Raw genomic sequence first — 16,930 nt, 5'->3', positions numbered from 1 at the left:
AGAGGTAGATGAGGAGCCAAAGGAAGTTGGAATAGGTCCCCTCTCTCCCCAAAGGTCTCAGATGTTGCTAGGCAGGCCATAAGCTAAGACCCTAAGGTCCTATGCCTAACTCAAGGTACCCTTTTCAACTATGTCTAAGTTTTCCAGAAGAAAATTGAACTAGATCCTAGTCCAGGGGTGGGGAACCTACAGCCTTGAGGCCACATGTGGACTTCTAGGTCCTTGAGTGAGGTCTTTTGATGGAGTCCAAGTTTCACAGAACAAATCCTTTTATTAAGGGGATTTGTTCTGTGAAGTTTGGATTCAGTCAAAGGACCACACTTGAGGGCCTAGAGGGCCACATGTAGCCTTGAGCCCACAGGTTCCTCACCCCTGTGCCTAGTCCCTGCTACCTCAAAGCTGTCCCACTTCCACCACTGGGGTTCTCTGAGTCCCCTATCATATCTCCACTACTGCAAAGAAAGCTGGCCCTGTTCTCTAACGTTGGGCTCCTTCTCCCCTCCCCCTGCCCTTTAGTCCATAGGACAGGGTCCCGTGTACACTGTCTCACTCAGGGGTGGGGGTAATCTGAGTGGCTCCTAGATGGCTAACTCAGACCTTCACCATCATGTGTGAGAAAGGAGAAAGATTTCATGCATCCATTTGTGGGGGAAGGGGAAAATCTCAGCCAAAAGCAGCAGCAGATCATGGTCCCTTTCTCCCCACCCCCTACCCCAGTGGCCATCATCGTGGGGAAGGCAGCCACAGAGATTTAAATGGTTGCAATGAGTTTTGGGGGTAGATAGAGCATCACGTGCCCCTGAGCTTGGGGTGACCCCACACTTCTTACAGGGCAGCTATACTTAGAGACCAAAGGAACCTCATTGTACACATACACTGAGGATAACCCAGAATCTTCCTAGCCCCAATTTGGCAAAAGGGCCATTAGAATCCAGAGGAGACCCTGAGATCATTACAACCTCCCTACTTATTGCACCCTCACCCTGGCCCACCCTCAAATGCTAGCAGGATCAGTTCCCAGGAAGACAGATCTTTGTCATCAAAAAAAGACTAAGCTTTCTCTATTTGGCTATAGCCTCCCCCAACTACAAGACACAAACACAGAGATATATGTCCCACCCACCTTCTTCCAGTGTGATGCCCTGGATGGGGACGCTCTCTCGGAAGCCACTGCCATAGCTGCCCCTGTCTTTCTCCTGTTCTGGGGCTCCCTCCCCTGTGCCATATCCTGACCCCACCTCATCATACCCCTCAGCAGCAGGGTGGGCACCCTGGGGTGGGAAGGGCCCCTCTGGCTGAGGAGAGGATGGCAGTGGGGGTTGGTAGGCAGCTGGTGGTGGGAAAGGCAGCCCAAGGGAGAAGGGCGCCCCACCTCCTCCATAGGGGTCAGCAGGGAAAGGTCTAGGAAGAAAATTGTTAGAGGGAGGAGGACGTGGGCAGCCAGGACTCCCAGTAGGCTCTGGAAATAGCCTCATGCTAGGCCTATAGGAAGGAGGGCCTGTCTGGGGGTAGAGCGGGGATGTCCCAAAGTTGAACCCTTCAGACAAATAAGGGGGCTCATAGGAGGAATCATCAGGGGGATAAGAATAGGGGGGTCGGGGTGGTGAGAAGTCCATGTCGGTACCAAATGGGGGGCCAGGAGCTGAAGGAAAACCACGGATTGATGAATCAGGGAGTGGTTCCTCTTTGAAGATCACTGGGGTTGGTGAGAAGGAAGCATGAAGGACACATTTATAATAATGAAAAGCAAGTGGCCCCAAGTGAGTGGCATTCTGCCCCCCTCCCTATCTCTGCCCCCCTGCCCCTGAGGATCCCAACATGACTCTGTTCCCTTTAGCTCTCTGGAGCTCTCCCCACTCCTCCACCTATCCCTGGGGCAGAAGGAGGTAGTTTGGGGTGGGGAAGAAGGAAGGAATGGCTGACCAAGAGGTTGGCATTTTTTGAATCAGGGGTCATTGTCACTCCTCTCTCATCAAGAGCCCAACGAGCCTCCTCACCTCCCCACCTCCCCACCAGGATCTTGTGCCCTCCTGGCATCATACCAGGCAGGAATTTGAAGCTCTGGGTGGGACTTCTTTTCCTCCTTCCATTAGAGACAAAGAAATAGACCTGGACAGGTCGGGATACTCGCTTATTGCTGTACTCAGGCACAGCCAGGGTCAGTGTCACCTGGGAGGGGGGAGGAAGGAGAGGAGAAATGAGAAACAGAGAACAGCCCAACACTCCTTTCCAAGGACACTAACTTAATCTCTAGCCTTTTTTCATCTACTATTGAGTAGAATTCATTCCAAAGGGAGAGATCCAATTCCAGGGTTACCAGGCTGCCCCCTTATGGAAAGAATGTAGAACTTCAGAAGCCCACAAGGCTTATTGGGCCTGAGCAGTTCGGAATTTCCGGGCTATCCACCTCCCCCAAGCAAGTGGGAGTCCCCCAAGGATACCATATTACCTCATTGCTTTTCAGCCTGTTCACAGTGGCCTCCTCCTCCCACTGCAGTTTTCCATCTGTGAGAAGGGGACACAGAGCTTAAACCCTGCTCAGGAGTCCCTCCTCTCCACCACCACCCCCCCACTCCAGAGAGAAGAGAAAGGCAGAGGCATAAAAAAGGGAACCCACAAAAGATTACTGGACTACCTCTATTGCAGCATAAGGGAAATATAAACTGCTTATGACCAGAGGAACCAAAAGTTAGCTCAATATATCCCTAACTCAAATGTTTATGTTTTCATTGAATCCCAGCTTTGGATGGGACCTCTGAGCTCATTTAATCCAATCCACATCTGAATCGGCAGTTAGGTGGAACAGTGGATAGAGTTCTGGGCCTAGAGTCAGGAGGACTCATCTTCCTGGCTTCAAAACTGGCTTCAGACACTTACTAGCTGTGACCCTTTGGTAAGTGACTTAGCCTTGCTTGCCTCAGTTTCCTCAGCTGTAAAATGAACTGGAGAAGGAAATGGTAAACCACTCCAGTATCTCTGCCAAGAAGACCACAAATGGGGTCATGAAGAGTCATACACAACTGAAACAACGGAACAAGAATGCCTGAACAAGGAACCCCTCCGGAGCATACCGGATGAGTGATCATCCAACCGCTATTTGAAAGCCTCCTGTGATGGTGGACCTACTACCTCTTAGAACTATTCTACTTTGAGAGAGTTATAAAGTTAAAACATGTAACTTCCAAACCTCAACCTGCCTCTCTTTAAAGTACACCTGACCCATATTGGTCTCGGTTCTTTTTCATCTCCAGGGTCAAGTATAACCAGTCTAACTAATTTGAAATTTGAAATAGTTGAAAGCAGTCATCATGTCCTATTCTCTTCCTGGATTCTGCTTCTTCAGGCAAGATTGGTATGGTATTGCTTCAAATTCCTTAACATTCTGGTCACCCTCATCTATACATTCATTTGACAATGTCCTTCCTGGTATGTAGCACCCACACTCAACACAATAGTTCAACTGGATTCTGACCAGAATAGAGTGAAAAAAGACTAACATCACTCTTATTCTGAACAGTTGTCATCCATTTACACCATTCATCTATTTGTATTTAAATTTATCATAATATTTGTAAAGATTTATTGATTCCGTTTATTTTTCGTTTTAATAAAGGGACACCGACCACAGACAAACCCCTATCAGGTTCACAGATCTGAGATCAAGAGCTAGACTAGTGATTTCTAAGGTATCTTCTCAGATTTAAGATACTGTATCCCAGGAATCAGATTCAATTTTGTTACTATGATATAGAAAGTTAAACTAAGGACAAGAAGAAGGGGAAAAAAACCTATCTAGGGTCAGTGGTAGATCCAGAAACAGAACTCATCAACCTTAATATGATGCTTCGTCTTTCACAATTGCTCTGCCTTTTGGTGGAAACCAGGATATTTCCTAATATCAAAAGCATAACTTGGGGGGTGGGGAGGTGGGGCACTAGAATCTCCTCTTCTGAACCACAGGGCAAATGGGAAAGGAAGAGTTGACTCAATCTAACTGAGCGCCCATTCCCTTTCCACAAGACTATCCACATCCACCCCTGGATTTGGATCTAACTAGACCTTAAGGTTTAGCAGAGTCTGTCTTCCACCTACGGTACGAGTAGGGTTCTTGGGAAACTGAAAAGCAGAAGCATATGTCTAGAGCTTCAACGTCCCAGAATGGAAAGCATGGACCTTAGAGCCCTTCCACTCCCCTTCTCCAGATGTACCTCACCATCCTAGCCCAGACTTGCTTTCCCATTCCACCCACCTCCAAAACCCTGTGTAGGCTTCATCTTTGGGGACCACATGAGCCCTTCTCTGTTTCACAGTATGTTCTGTGCTGTGAAAGCTACAGCATAGAATGGAGATGCCACTCAAAATTTGGAAGGTGGGGTTTGGGAGGCCCTGGCTTGCCCCCTTAATTCAACCTTCTCCCATCTACTCCCACTCCATGAAAGCCAACCATCCTCATGCTGGCCCTCCCTTAATTATAGTAAGTCCTTGGGGAGAGAAATAAAGAATTGGATAGTAAGATTCAAATAGATGAATGGTATAAAATTAAAACAAGCCACCAGAATGACAGCAGTGCTATCTTTCTGGCTATTTCAACATCATCTGGAATACTGGGTGCCACATTCCAGAAAGAGCATAGACAAACTGGAGTGTATTTCAGAGGAGGGCAGTCAGACTTGTGAGAGAATTAGAGTATAATATGAATTCTTTCTAACTTTTGCACTTTACTCAGTTTTCCCATACACTATCTTATTTTATCCATTTTAGAGATAAGAAAACTAAGTACTCAGACAGTTAGGTGACCTACCCAGAGTCATATGGGTAATTTGTTACAGAAGCCCAACACTTCCCTTGGTCCTAACCTTTCTCCCGTGCACTGGACCTCACTCTTACTCCCATGTTTCTCTAGCCTGGGCTCTACTCACCCCCCTGAATACTCACCAGGGCCCCTCTCAATGAAAACCACCTTGGAGTCAGGCAAAAAATTGGCTCCTGACAGCACCAGCTCCTCACCCCCTCGAACAGAACAGGCACTCAGGTTATAGGCTTCTACCTGGGGTAGCTCCTGTGCTGAACGCTGGGCTGAAACCATAAGGAATGAGAGACTGGGGAAGGATGTGGAGAATGTGAAGCAGCCTCCCCCTTCCCTCACCAGTCCCTGATTCTAGAGTTGGGCCACAGAGTTGACTAAGGACTCAGGGGGAGTCCTACCCTTCACCCCCATGCTAGGGAGAAGCAGGCATAGGCATCCCAGCAGATCCATGGACATGCAGACAGAGAATTTCAGGAAAACAGACTATAAGATCCAGCTATGTGGAGGGGAATCCATAGACAAACAGGTGACTCATGGGAAAAGAGGCTTCTGCAAACAGATAGGCAGAAAGGCCAGTGGAGGAGCAGATAGGTAGGTGGGACAATTGGAAGGACATAAGCAGGAGAACATGGGAGATGGGAAGACCTAAACACTCTTCTAGGGGTCCCCTGACACCGCCCTCTCCCTTTGCTCACAGCACTCAATGGGCACGGAGGCCACCTGCACCGACACGACCTTCCCGCCACCCTGTGGCACATGTACACGGAACACTAGCCGGACCCTTGTATTCTTGCGTCCAATGTCTGTCTCCCCCTTGCGCAGCTCTATGTCTGAGTTCCGAAGTTTCAAGATTCCAGCGCAGTCAATGCTGTCCATGTGGAGTCAGGTGGAAAGGGCTAAGAACCCCTTTACTCTTTCCTTCCTGAGTCAAGATGAACTTCTCCAAGGGAACACATTCAAGACCCTCCCCATTCCAATTCATCCACCACTCAACTACCAAAGTAATTTTCCTAAAGCCCAGGTTTCCTAAAACCCCCTCCCTCCTACCTACCCATTCAATAAATTTCAGTGACTCACTATTACCTCTAGGATCAAATGTAAACCCCTCTGTCTGGCAATTAAAGTCCTTCATAACCTGTCTCCTTCCCATCTTGCCAGTATTCTTCTACTTTGTTCCTGTGTACAAACTCTATGAACCAATAACACAGGCCTTCTTGCTTGCTCCTCACACATGGCATACCATCCCCTGACTGTTGCCTTTGCCTGGATTGTCCTCCGTGCCTGGAGTGCCCACTCTCCCCACCTCCATCTTTAAGGTGTAGCTCAAACCCCACCTTCCAAAGGCTTTTCCCAGCCCCTCCTGCCCCCCCACTCCTAGTGTCAGCCTTCTGAGATCACCCTCCATTTGGTAAGCATCTAACTTATGTGTATTTAGTTATTTGCGCTATCTCCCTAGTTAGACTATGAACTCCTTGAGGGCAGGAACTTGCCTTTTTTTTTTTTTTTTTGCATCTCTAGCACTTAGTACAGTGCCTGGCATCTAGTAAATACTTAATAAATACTTGTGGACTAACAAATTTACTCCCCTTGTAATCCCTGAAAGGTTTCTCCTGACTTTTCTGAAGGACTGGAAATTAGATATACTTATTCAGAAAAAGCAGAAGGGATACCCCCCCACTCCCAAATCACCCTCCCCTATCTCATCCCCAAATAGACTTCTCTAAGTGATTTGATGACCTAGAACAAAAATCCCTGTCCCACCTCCTAGGAACAGACTTTCTCAGGGACAGAACACTAGCCCTTTCTGGAGGAAGGGGGTGAGAGGAAGGAAAAAGAAGAAGAGGAATGGATGACCTGGTCCTGGGTGCTGGACCCCACTGAAGGCTCCTGGTCCCCAGGCCCTGCTGGCTCTAAAGAGTGAAAATGAAAACTCACTTGGCAGCCATGTTGTTCTCAGGGAGCAGAGTCATCTCTAGCACCTTAGTACCACTGACCACAGCCTCATAGCTAGCTGTGGCCACCATCTTGCCAGTGATGCGATGCACTTGGTAGAAGGCATGGGGCCTCAAGTTCCGTTCATCTGCCGTACCAATGAACATCTGCAGGGTTAGTGGCTTCTCATTGTAGCCTAGGAGCTAGTAGAGGGAAACAGGCAAGAGTTAGAGCTTACCACAGTAACATCTTTAATATACCCTAAGATTTTTAGACCACCAGGGATTGGGGGTGGGGGTGAACAATAAAAGAAAAACTGGAATATATTTCTCAGGGGAGATAAAACATGGGCTATTGGGAAAAGATGGCCTGGAGTAAGAGTGTTGCTCTTGGAGAAGGGCCCAGACTTGGCTGGGAAGATGGCAGGAGAAAATTGAAAGAGACATTGGACTCAATGTAGAGACAATCTAATTCCCAGTGACCTCTGCCTTCGGTCTAACCTTACCCCTGACATCTAGCTGATCATCCTTCTCTAGAGTGGATCATAAAGACTCCCAGGGGATGGAATGAGGGGAAAATGGCATGGGGGGCAGGGAGAAGTGGGGAGGTATTAGTATCAGAGGATCTGAAAGAAAGAGTACCCACTCTCATTCTCCTCCTTGAAACAGCCTAGCCCCTCCTCCAGTCTGCTGGCCAGGCAGGTCAGAGCTGCCAGGGATCGTGGGAAAGGGCATGGTTATAGGGCTACACAGCTGGAACCCATCTGTCCTAGGGACTGGGAGTAGAGAAGGGACAGAATCCTTCCTTCAATAAATCCTCTGATTACCTTGACCACAGGGTGCCCCCCTGGTGTGGCTTTGACGGCCCCTCTGCTGCCCTCTGTCTCATAGTGGGCACGGTGATGGGCTCTGGGTTGCACTTCAATTCTCAACTCCAGTTGTTCAAACTGGCTGGGCAGGGGCCAGTCCAGGGGGGGTAGTGCTGAGGCCCTGGGGCAGGGGAGGGGAAAAGAAAAATGGATTTCTCTCTTCCCTGGACTCAAGAGCTGGATAACCTTGACCCTGACCCAAACAGCCCCCACCCCCACCACCCCTGAGCTCCCTAAGAGTTAAGAGAGAGAAATAGCTATAGAGGAACTCAGAACACCTTCTGTTAGGGTTCTGACAGAAGTAACAACATGACAGGGGCAATTTATTCTCTGCTTCTTCAAGGCCCTCGAAATTAGAGCTCTAGAGCACTGGGGGTTAGAGAATTAGAAAGGAAAGTCAGGTTCTTCACCTCCTTACGAAGAAAACTTAATCCTTTCTCTAATCCTTCTATTCTTCATTATGAACAAGAAAGAAGATAAAGGTATAGATCAGTATTTTTGTACTGATAGAGACCTTAGAGATCACATAATAGGAACAACTTTATTTTGCAAATGAAGAAATTTAGGAGTCACATGGGTTAAGTGACTTGACCAAGGGTCATATAGTGAGTTAGTGGAAGAATTCAGGCCTCTTGATTCACAGTCTAAAGTTCTTTCCTATAATAACAGTAATAATGATAATAACAATAACTCATGTTTATATAGTAATTTAAAGTTTACAAAGTACTTTTCAGGTACCTCAAGAAATTGCCATTTCACAGATAAGAAAACCGAGTCTCAGAAAAGTGAAATAGTCTGTATAAGTTACATTGCTAGTGTCAGAGTTAAAATCTGGTCTCAGACACATACTAACTGTGTGACCCTGGGCAAGTCATTTAACCCTGCCTGCCTCAGTTGTCTCATCTGTAAAATGAGCTGGAGAGGGAAATGGCAAACCATTCCAGTATCTTTGCCAAAAAGATCCCAAATGGGATCACGAAGAGTTGGATATGACTGAAAAATGACTGAACAACAGCCAGTGTCAGAGCTGGAATTCAAACCCAGGTCTCTGACTCTAGGTACATTCTTCTGACTCTATGAGGTCTCTTCTGACTATTTTGAGAACTCTAAACGCAGAGTCCATTTTGTCACCTTGACTGCCTAAGATGAAGGCTTGTGGACGGATATGCTCTTACAGAGCTCATGAGAAGGAATCTTAGCAAAGGTCTTCTCCAAAAAAGAGATGCCCAGAAGAGAGCCCAACCTGTTTTTTTTTTCCAGTGTGGGTCAGCTCAATAGGACATGGCAGAGATGAAGAAGAAAAAGAAAAAGAAGAAAGAGGAGAAGGAGGAAGAGGAGGAGGAGAAGGAGAAGGAGAAGGAGGAAGACTAGCATTTGTATAGCACTTTAAGGTTTGCAAAGAACTTTACCTATATTATTGAATTTTTCCTTATAACAACCCTCAGAGGTAGGTGGGTAGACCCCATTTTACAGATGAGGAAACTGAGATTAAATGATCTAAGACAGAGGGCAGCTAGGTGGTGAAGTAAATAGAGCACCAGTCCTGGAGTCAGGAGAACCTGAGTTCAAATCCGATTTCAAACACTTGACACTCACTAGCTGTGTGACCTTGGGCAAGTCACTTAACCCCGATTGCCTTGCCTCCCCTCCCCCCCCAAAAAAAAGTATCTGAAACAGGATTTGAACTCTAATCTGTTCTTCCTGCCTCTGGCTCCTAAACTAGATCCACTGTACCATCTAGCTACCTCTAGATAAGTAGATAAGTAAATAAGGATCTTGATAGGTGGAAAAGTTGAGGAAAACAGTATTTTAAAAAATCAAAATGAAGTAGCATTAAGTTGTAAAGTTGTATTCATTCATAAATATCCATTTTATTTACCAAGTTAATTCTAGTCTAGCATGTAAGAAGCAGGGAAAGAAAAACCTCTTGGAGCAGGAAGAGAGGAACCTTCCTCAGCACTATCCCCTTTCTCTGCCCATCCACTCAGCAGAAGCAGGCAGCAGATGGCTACCTACCCTTCCCCAGGGTTACAGAGAAGGGTCTCTAATACCCTCACCTGAAGATGGGGCTATGTCCCCCAATGCGGGCCTTGGACCAGGACAGTGGGGAGGGCACAGCCAGGTAGTCCATGCCAGGTACATCTTTTCGAGGAGGTCCAGGAGGGGCCACAGCTTCCTCCCCGCCCGGTACAGACTTCCCATTGCACGGACTAGGCTCTTCTGGCCGGGATAATGCCACTGCCTGTTCACTGGATGTCCTCCGGGTCTTCTGGGGGATACTCTCAGCTTGCGGGACCCCAGCATAGTCAAAGGGGCCAGGGGAGCCAGGATCCCGGGCCAGGGGTGGTGGTGGTGGGGGAGTTGGCTCAGGCCCTTCATCCCCCAGACTTCCTCGACGGGACAGGGCAGGGGAGGCTGAGGATGGTGTGCCAGAGCTGGAATAACGCCTTTTGCCACAAGGGGAGGCTGGTCGAGGAGAGGCTGGGGCTGGGCCTGGGGCACTAAGGAGCAGCCAGCTGTCCTCAGGCCCTCGACCTCCAGGACTGGGACCATAGACACCCCAGGGATCATCAGGGGTCCAGGGCCGAGGGGAGGCCCGGGGTGAGGGGAGTGGGGATCCCAGGCCAAATCTTGAAGCTGCCTCGTTCAGTTCTGACTCTACTTCATCACAGGCAGCATATAGGGCTGCCTCATCAGAGGCATCTGAGAAGAAACTCCAGGAGGACAAACTACTGCTACCAGGACTGGGACTAAAGAAGGAGCCTCCACTGCCAGTACCCCCAGCCTCTCGGTAGCCTCCAAAGCCATCAGGTGGTGGTGGATAATCCCGGGGAGAGCCATCTCCCCAGTTGTCTGGGGTATCCTCTAGTGAGGGTGGAGGTTCAGGTGTGGGGGAGATTGAGGTGATGCGAATACTTGGGCACTCCAAGATTCTGCCCCCTCCAGCCCCTCCAGGTCCCCCACCAGGTCCCCCCAGCCTCACCAATCGGGCTGGCTGACTCTCCCAGGTACCAGGTGGTGGTGCCGGCCGTGGGGGTGGGGAGTGCATGCCTGGCCGAGATGGTGGGGGCCGAGGGATGCCAATAGGGGAGGCACCATAGGGAGGAGGTTCACCCAGGGCCAGACTGCAGCAAGAGGGGGAGTCTTCTGTGTCCAGCTCTGTGAAAGAGAAGGTAAGAAAAGAGGGCAGGGAAGGGCAGGAGGTAAGACCGAGAAAGTGGGAGTGGGGTGGGGGGGAGCAGGAGACAGAATCTTTGTCCCACAGAGTCTTCTGACTACCTAAGTTCTCTCTACCCAGCAGGCTCCACGAAGTGGTGGGGTTTTTGCAGCATCCCGGACATGACAACAAAGGACACATGCCCTCCAGTTACAGGTGTTCTAGAAGGTCTGTAAGCCATGCTGCTAGCCAGTCTATCTCCTTGACCCCCCACAGGGGTACCAGAGAACAAGATATCTTCAACTCCAAGGTGGGCTTCAAGAGGGTGGGGCCATGAGGAAGAGGGAGGAACTTAGGCTCGGGGGCGTGACTAAGAGGGGTTTGGTTGGGGTGAGGCTTGTTAAGCGCAGAGGAGGGTTTAGGGCGGTGCTGGGCGGGGCCGGGGGCGACACACACATGAACCCAATTAGCAGCGGTTCCCAAACCCCCAAACTTCGCTGGCAGGCTCCTCTGTTACCATCGTAACCGTGGCCTGGCCCCGGGGGCCCAGGGAAGAAGTGGGAGGGGGCACCAAGGCTGTGGTGACTGGAGGGGGGGGTGGAGAGGGGCGGAGTCTCTCCTCTCCCCCTTTTCCCAAATCCGGAGGAGGAGAGAAGGTGGTTGCGTGCTGGGACTGGGAGGGGGCTCGAGGGGGGCCTCTGATTCCGTGCGAGCAGCGGCCGCCGCCCCCGGCTCTTCCCAGCCATCTGCCTCTCATTGCGGCCAGACGGGGGGGGGGGGGGGCCTCTGCGAAGCTTGGAGGGGGAGCTCCGGCGGGACCTGAGATTCCCCCTCCACCCTAGTCCTGTTGCGTCCCGCCTTGTCGCGTTTCCCCGGCCGAGAGGCTTTCTGGTAGGAAGCATGGGATGGGACGCGACCCAAGGCAGGACCTCATCTTCTCCTGGGGGTGTCCCATGTCCCTCAGATCTCAACCCGGTTACGTCCATTCGTCAGTCCCTCCCTTCTCCTTCCCTCCAGTTCCCCATCCCAGTGACAGCCGGCGCGGAAGGCGGTGCGCGGAGGACCAGCCGGCCCCCACCCCCCACCCGAGCCGCGACCTAAAAAGGAAAAAGCGGTGCCCATGCCCCCAGCCCCATCACCATGACCCCCAAGACCACGGAATCCTTCTCAAGGCTGCCTCAAACCTTTTATCCCCCCCCCCCCCCCAAAATTCCCCAGCCCCCCAGACTCACAGACCCCCCCCCCCCCCCCCCCCCCCCCTGGACCCCGAAACCCTTCCCGACCCCGCACTAACCTTCCCCAGGCCCAGGCCCCCCCGGCCCCAACGGGGGGGCCTCTTTCTCCTCCCCGAACACCAGTTTAAATTCCAGCTCCTCATCCTCGCAGCTTGCAGCCCCCATAGATCTGGCCAAAGCTCCTAGGCCTCTATTCGGGACTAGGGAGGGGTGAGGGGGGGGCTTCTGTATCCTCACCCGGGGCTTGCCCCCTCCGCCGCCGCCGCCTCCACCCTCCCGACGCCCCCTCTTTATTATAGAAACTTTTCCAAACTTTTTCCCCCAAACTTCTTCAAAGCGGCCCCCCCTCAGCCTGTCTCTGATTGGCTGTCCGGGATGCTCCAGCTCCTCCTCCTGGGATGAGATGGGAAAACCACGCGCCCCTCGTCCCAATCCACCCTCCCCCCCCCCTTCTTTTTCGCCCCCCCCCTCTCCCACCAAAAAAAAAAATGAATTGAAAAACGGTCCTTCCTGCACTCCTCCTCGTGGTACAATCTTATTGACGCCTATTGGCCAATGGCCCTGACAGTCACTGCCCAACCTGACCTCCCGTTTCCCTCAGCCCCTTCTCCTAGCGGTTTGGATTTCTAGGTCTAAATATTTTAGAGCCTCCAAGTCACTGTGCCCCTAGGGACTGGGTCCTCAAGGATGCTCCAACTCTCCCCGCAACTATGTTTTCTTCTCCCTCGGGGTCTCCCCGGGATGTAAAATGGAACACAGGCAAGCCCACTTCCCTTTCTGCAGACCCAGGGTCCTACTAACTGCTACAGAGAACATCCCATTCGGCTCTAGAGGATTGTCTAGGGAATAATTGTCCTGCCCCGAAGCCTGGGCCTGGACTAGAAGCCCTTACCACAACAGTCAGACAGACCCTTCATCGGTAATTATCACTCCCCTTGCCCCCCGCCCAGGTGAGATAAGGGGAGCAGCATCTTTAAGTTCCCGGAGAAAGAGATGGAGCTGAAGGGACCAGAGCCTTACGGCAACTGGCCACGGCACAGCTATCCAGGCCTGGCTTTCCTGTTGTTTCTGCGGTCCCCATCAAGAGGGAGTGGCATTAATTAACCTCTTCAGTAAGCCTGTTTCCCCTTTACCCACCCGGGCAAAGCCTACCCTTGACTCCCCAGTTTGGAGGAGGGAGGAGTCCAGTTTCTCTGAAGCCTTCTCTAATTCTTCCTGTAATCTTGGCTAGGGTTACCCGACGTCCCTGGCCACTGGTGTTTTAGGTGGCCCCGAGGCCCAACACCTGTCATCTGGGCGCTAGGAGAAAGCAAGAAAGCACATACTGGAGCGACCAAGACGGGTTGTAGTAAAGTAGCCGAAATTTAGACATTGTGACTTAGGAAGAGAGAAATTAAGGATGAGGTGTGTGGCTTGGACCAGGAAACCCTCAGCTTCCTCAACAACTCGTCACTTAACCAGAAGTTCAAGTTTCCTCTATCCTCAATTCCAACTGTGCTCACAGCCCTGACCCAGTCCTCAGTCTTGAACGGGTTAAGTGACTAAGGCCCCCAGGTCAGACATTTACAAACACTCCAGCGCCGGGCGGGGGCCGAGCTCATTACACTAATGAGAACCAGGCATCGAGTGTGGGAGGGGGGAATGGGAGGGGGAAGCTAGGAGAAGGGGAGGGGGGGACTGGGCAGGCTTGGGGCTGTCGCGTCCAGACTCAGAAGCTCCATAGGAGACTCACGCTTCCTCCTTCCCAGTCTTCCAATGGACCTGCCCAGGGGGACCTTCCCCCTCCCCAGCCCCGGGGGACCCCTTAGTGACGTCGGGAGAGGCCCAGGCTCTGAGCCCAGGACTGCGGTGCGCTGGCTGGGGGCGGGGCAAAAAAAAAAATGTTCTGAGTTGAGCGAGGCGGAGGGGGGAGGCGGTATGGTTTGACTTTTTAGCAGTCCTCCTCAAGTTACATTTCCCTTCCAGGCTCATCTTAGAAATAACTGAGAAAGGGGGGGGGGGGGGGGGGGGGGGGGGTTTGGGTGGGGTTTTTAGTGGGCCTCCTAAAGTTACTTTCCCCTTCCAGGCTCATTTTAAAAAAAAAGGGAAGGGGGGGGGGGGGGTTGGAGGAGGGCATTTTAGGGGCGGTGGAGAGCGAGAGACAACACAGATAAACGACAGATACATTTTCAGTAGAGACTCTGAGACAGTCCTGAAAAAAACGAAGCAAGCAGACAGGGAGCAAAGCGAGACAAAGACCTAGAAAGACAGAGAAGAGAACCAGTCCCCTCCTGCCCCTAACCTCCCGCCTCCTTCTAACACACGTACTCTCACATTCTTTTCAAATGTCACTATTTCCTTTGATCCTGGGCAACATTTCTCCATGTGTCTGGCTTTACTCCCTACCCAGCCTACCCTCCCCCTTCTTCCCTCCCTCCTAACTTAGTCGATTTTTCCCTTTTGAGTTTTTGCCCTATGCTTCCACTCCCTGCATCTGGGAGGTGAGCTTGCCTGTTCTGTTCTTACTTGTCCCTTCCTGACCTTTCTCAGAAAACGGTTTTCTCTTCCAAAGTCAGGACCTCTACCCAGGATCTCTAAGTTTTGGGGGGCGGGGGAAACTGAGTAAAAAAAAAAAACCGTGTAAAAGAAAGGACTTCCAGGAAGAGTTGAATATTTTCTTTCCTTGAAGTTTCATTAACATGAAAAAAACCCCGGTTCACCTGGCCGGAGGAAGAAGCGGTGGTGAAGGGAATGGACTAAATGACCTTTGGAAAGCTGTGGGGGTTTGGGAGAGAGGAAACTGGTGTTGTTGGTATCTTCCCACTCCCTGCTGCCTCCTGGTGATCCTAGATATTAGTCAGCCTTTTCCTCCTCTCAAACTCTCCATAACTTCTCTTTCCTCTAGTATTTTCTTCCTCTCTGCTGCCCCATGGTGTCCACTTCTGAATTTACCTCATTTTTTTCAAGTGAGGATCATTTAATAATCAGCAAATGAATATTTTGTAAGCCTAATGTATAATCTACTCAGTAGGTGATACAAATAAGTAGAAAACAATCCAGCTTTCAAGGAGCCTGTAATCTTCTTGGAGAGACAAGACAAATATAATTGAAGGGAGGACTAAACAACTCAAGACTATACAGCATAAACCTAGTAACCTCTGAGTTAACAAAGAGTTAACTGACTCCTTACTCTCCCTCACTATACATATTCTATCACTTGCCCAATCTGTTTCTACCTCCACAGTTTCTCTAGAATACTACCCTACAAAGGATATGAACAGGCAGTTTTCAGAGGAAGAAATTAAAGCTATCTATAGTCATATGAAAAATGCTCTAAATCATTATTGATTAGAGAAATGCAAATCAAAACAACTCTTAGGTAACATACCACACCTATCAGATTGGCTAACATAACAGAGCAGAAAAATGATAAATGCTGGAGAAGATGTGGGGAAATTGGAACACTAAGTCATTGTTGGTGGAGTTGTGAACTGATCCAACCATTCTGAAGAGCAATTTGGAACCATGCCCAAAGGGTTATATAAATGTGCATACCCTTTGACCTAGCAATACCTGTATCCCCATACAAATGGGGAAAGGACCCACATGTACAAAAATATTTACAGAATCCTACTTTATCCCCCCTCTCTATTTGAACAACCACCACCTTTGTTTAGGCACTCATCATATGTTGTAATGACTTCCTGGTTGGTCTCCCTATTTCAAGTCTCTCTTCATTCTAATTTATTCTCTACAAAGCAGCCAAAATTATCTTCCTTGAAGCATGTCATAAAGCTCCTACTCCAATTCCAAAAGCTCCCTATTACCTCCATGTGTTGTTTGTCCTTGGTTTTTTAAAAGAACCAATGACATTGAGGGGTGATGTCTTGACTTGCTTGTGAATTGGATTTAATGGAGGCAGAGTTGTGCAAAGTCATCAGCTTCACTCTCTCTTCATGAGTCATCAAAGTCCAGTGGTAGAAAAAAAAAGTCAAGATGACTGGTGATGGCCTGGGATTGCCTTTGGTGTCTTCAATGTCTGACCAAGTTCTAAGCAGTCCACATCATGTGCTTCAGTCTCCTTCATTGGAACAAGTTGTTCTCATCTGCCCTATTTAGTTTTTAAAACCCTTCACAATCTGGCTTTTAGCTATATTTCCACCCTTGTTATATATTATGCCTTCAGGTACTCTACAGTCCAGTCAAAGTGGACTTCTCTCAATTTCTCATAGTATCTCTGTTGTACTCTGTGCCTGGAATGCTCTCCTTCCTCAGCATCCCCTTGTTGAAGCCTTTTCTTCCTTCATGATTTAGGTTAAGTATCACTGTCGACACAAAAGCTTTTCCTGATCCCCCATCTGTTAGTACCCTACTTCCTTAACACTTTGTTTTGAACCACTCTCTCTTTTCCTTATATTTTATTCTGTATAAAATTTATGTGTACTTGTCTCCCTGTTAGAATGGAAAGTTATTAACATCAGGGATTCTTTAATTCTTTAAATTTATATCCCTAATACCTAGCACAATGCCTGGCACAGATGGGGCATTTAATAAATGCTTAATTGACTTAAGTCCAAAGGAAAGTAGGACTTGAGAGGCCTTGATGAATTCAATTCAGTGGACATTTCTAAAGCACCTACTGTAGACAAGAGTACAATACTATAGTAGTAGCTAAGAGAAATACAAAGTTGAAATATGAAATGCTCCCTTCCCTCTTGGAATTTATACTCTAAAGGAGGATGAGACAACCACAATTCACAATAAATATACACACACACAGAGAAATGTGATAAGTATATGACAAAAGGGTGAAACAAAGTGTTGTTTAAGGTCCAGGCAGGTAGATTGTTACCTTTGGAAATGATTAGGGGAAGCTTCACAAAGGCAATAGCATTTGAATTGGACTTTAAAGGATAGGTAGAAAACCAATCAGTAAAGTAGGAGAGGGACCA

At 49.3% G+C, this 16,930-nt stretch overlaps 1 protein-coding gene across 1 annotated transcript; it reads right to left on the bottom strand.

Moving 5' to 3' along the window:
* Positions 1 to 10: 10 nt before the first annotated feature.
* NFATC4 (nuclear factor of activated T cells 4) lies at positions 11 to 12,292 on the bottom strand. Its single transcript, XM_069097957.1, has 9 exons — positions 12,059 to 12,292; positions 9,665 to 10,766; positions 7,566 to 7,728; positions 6,743 to 6,942; positions 5,503 to 5,675; positions 4,936 to 5,076; positions 2,450 to 2,505; positions 2,043 to 2,169; positions 11 to 1,696 (listed from the first exon to the last, which is right to left on the bottom strand). Exons 1-9 carry the CDS (start codon positions 12,162 to 12,164, stop codon positions 1,086 to 1,088), a joined length of 2,679 nt encoding a protein of 892 aa, XP_068954058.1. The 5' UTR covers positions 12,165 to 12,292; the 3' UTR covers positions 11 to 1,085.
* Between the last annotated feature and the right edge of the window lie 4,638 nt (positions 12,293 to 16,930).

Source organism: Petaurus breviceps, unplaced genomic scaffold, assembly GCF_028583685.1.
Source record: "Petaurus breviceps papuanus isolate PSGF00001 unplaced genomic scaffold, PetGlider_PUasm1.0 37, whole genome shotgun sequence".
NCBI classification, from domain to species: domain Eukaryota; kingdom Metazoa; phylum Chordata; class Mammalia; order Diprotodontia; family Petauridae; genus Petaurus; species Petaurus breviceps.
The sequence above is the reverse complement of the archived record's forward strand: the minus strand, read 5'-3'. Positions and strand labels throughout refer to the sequence as shown.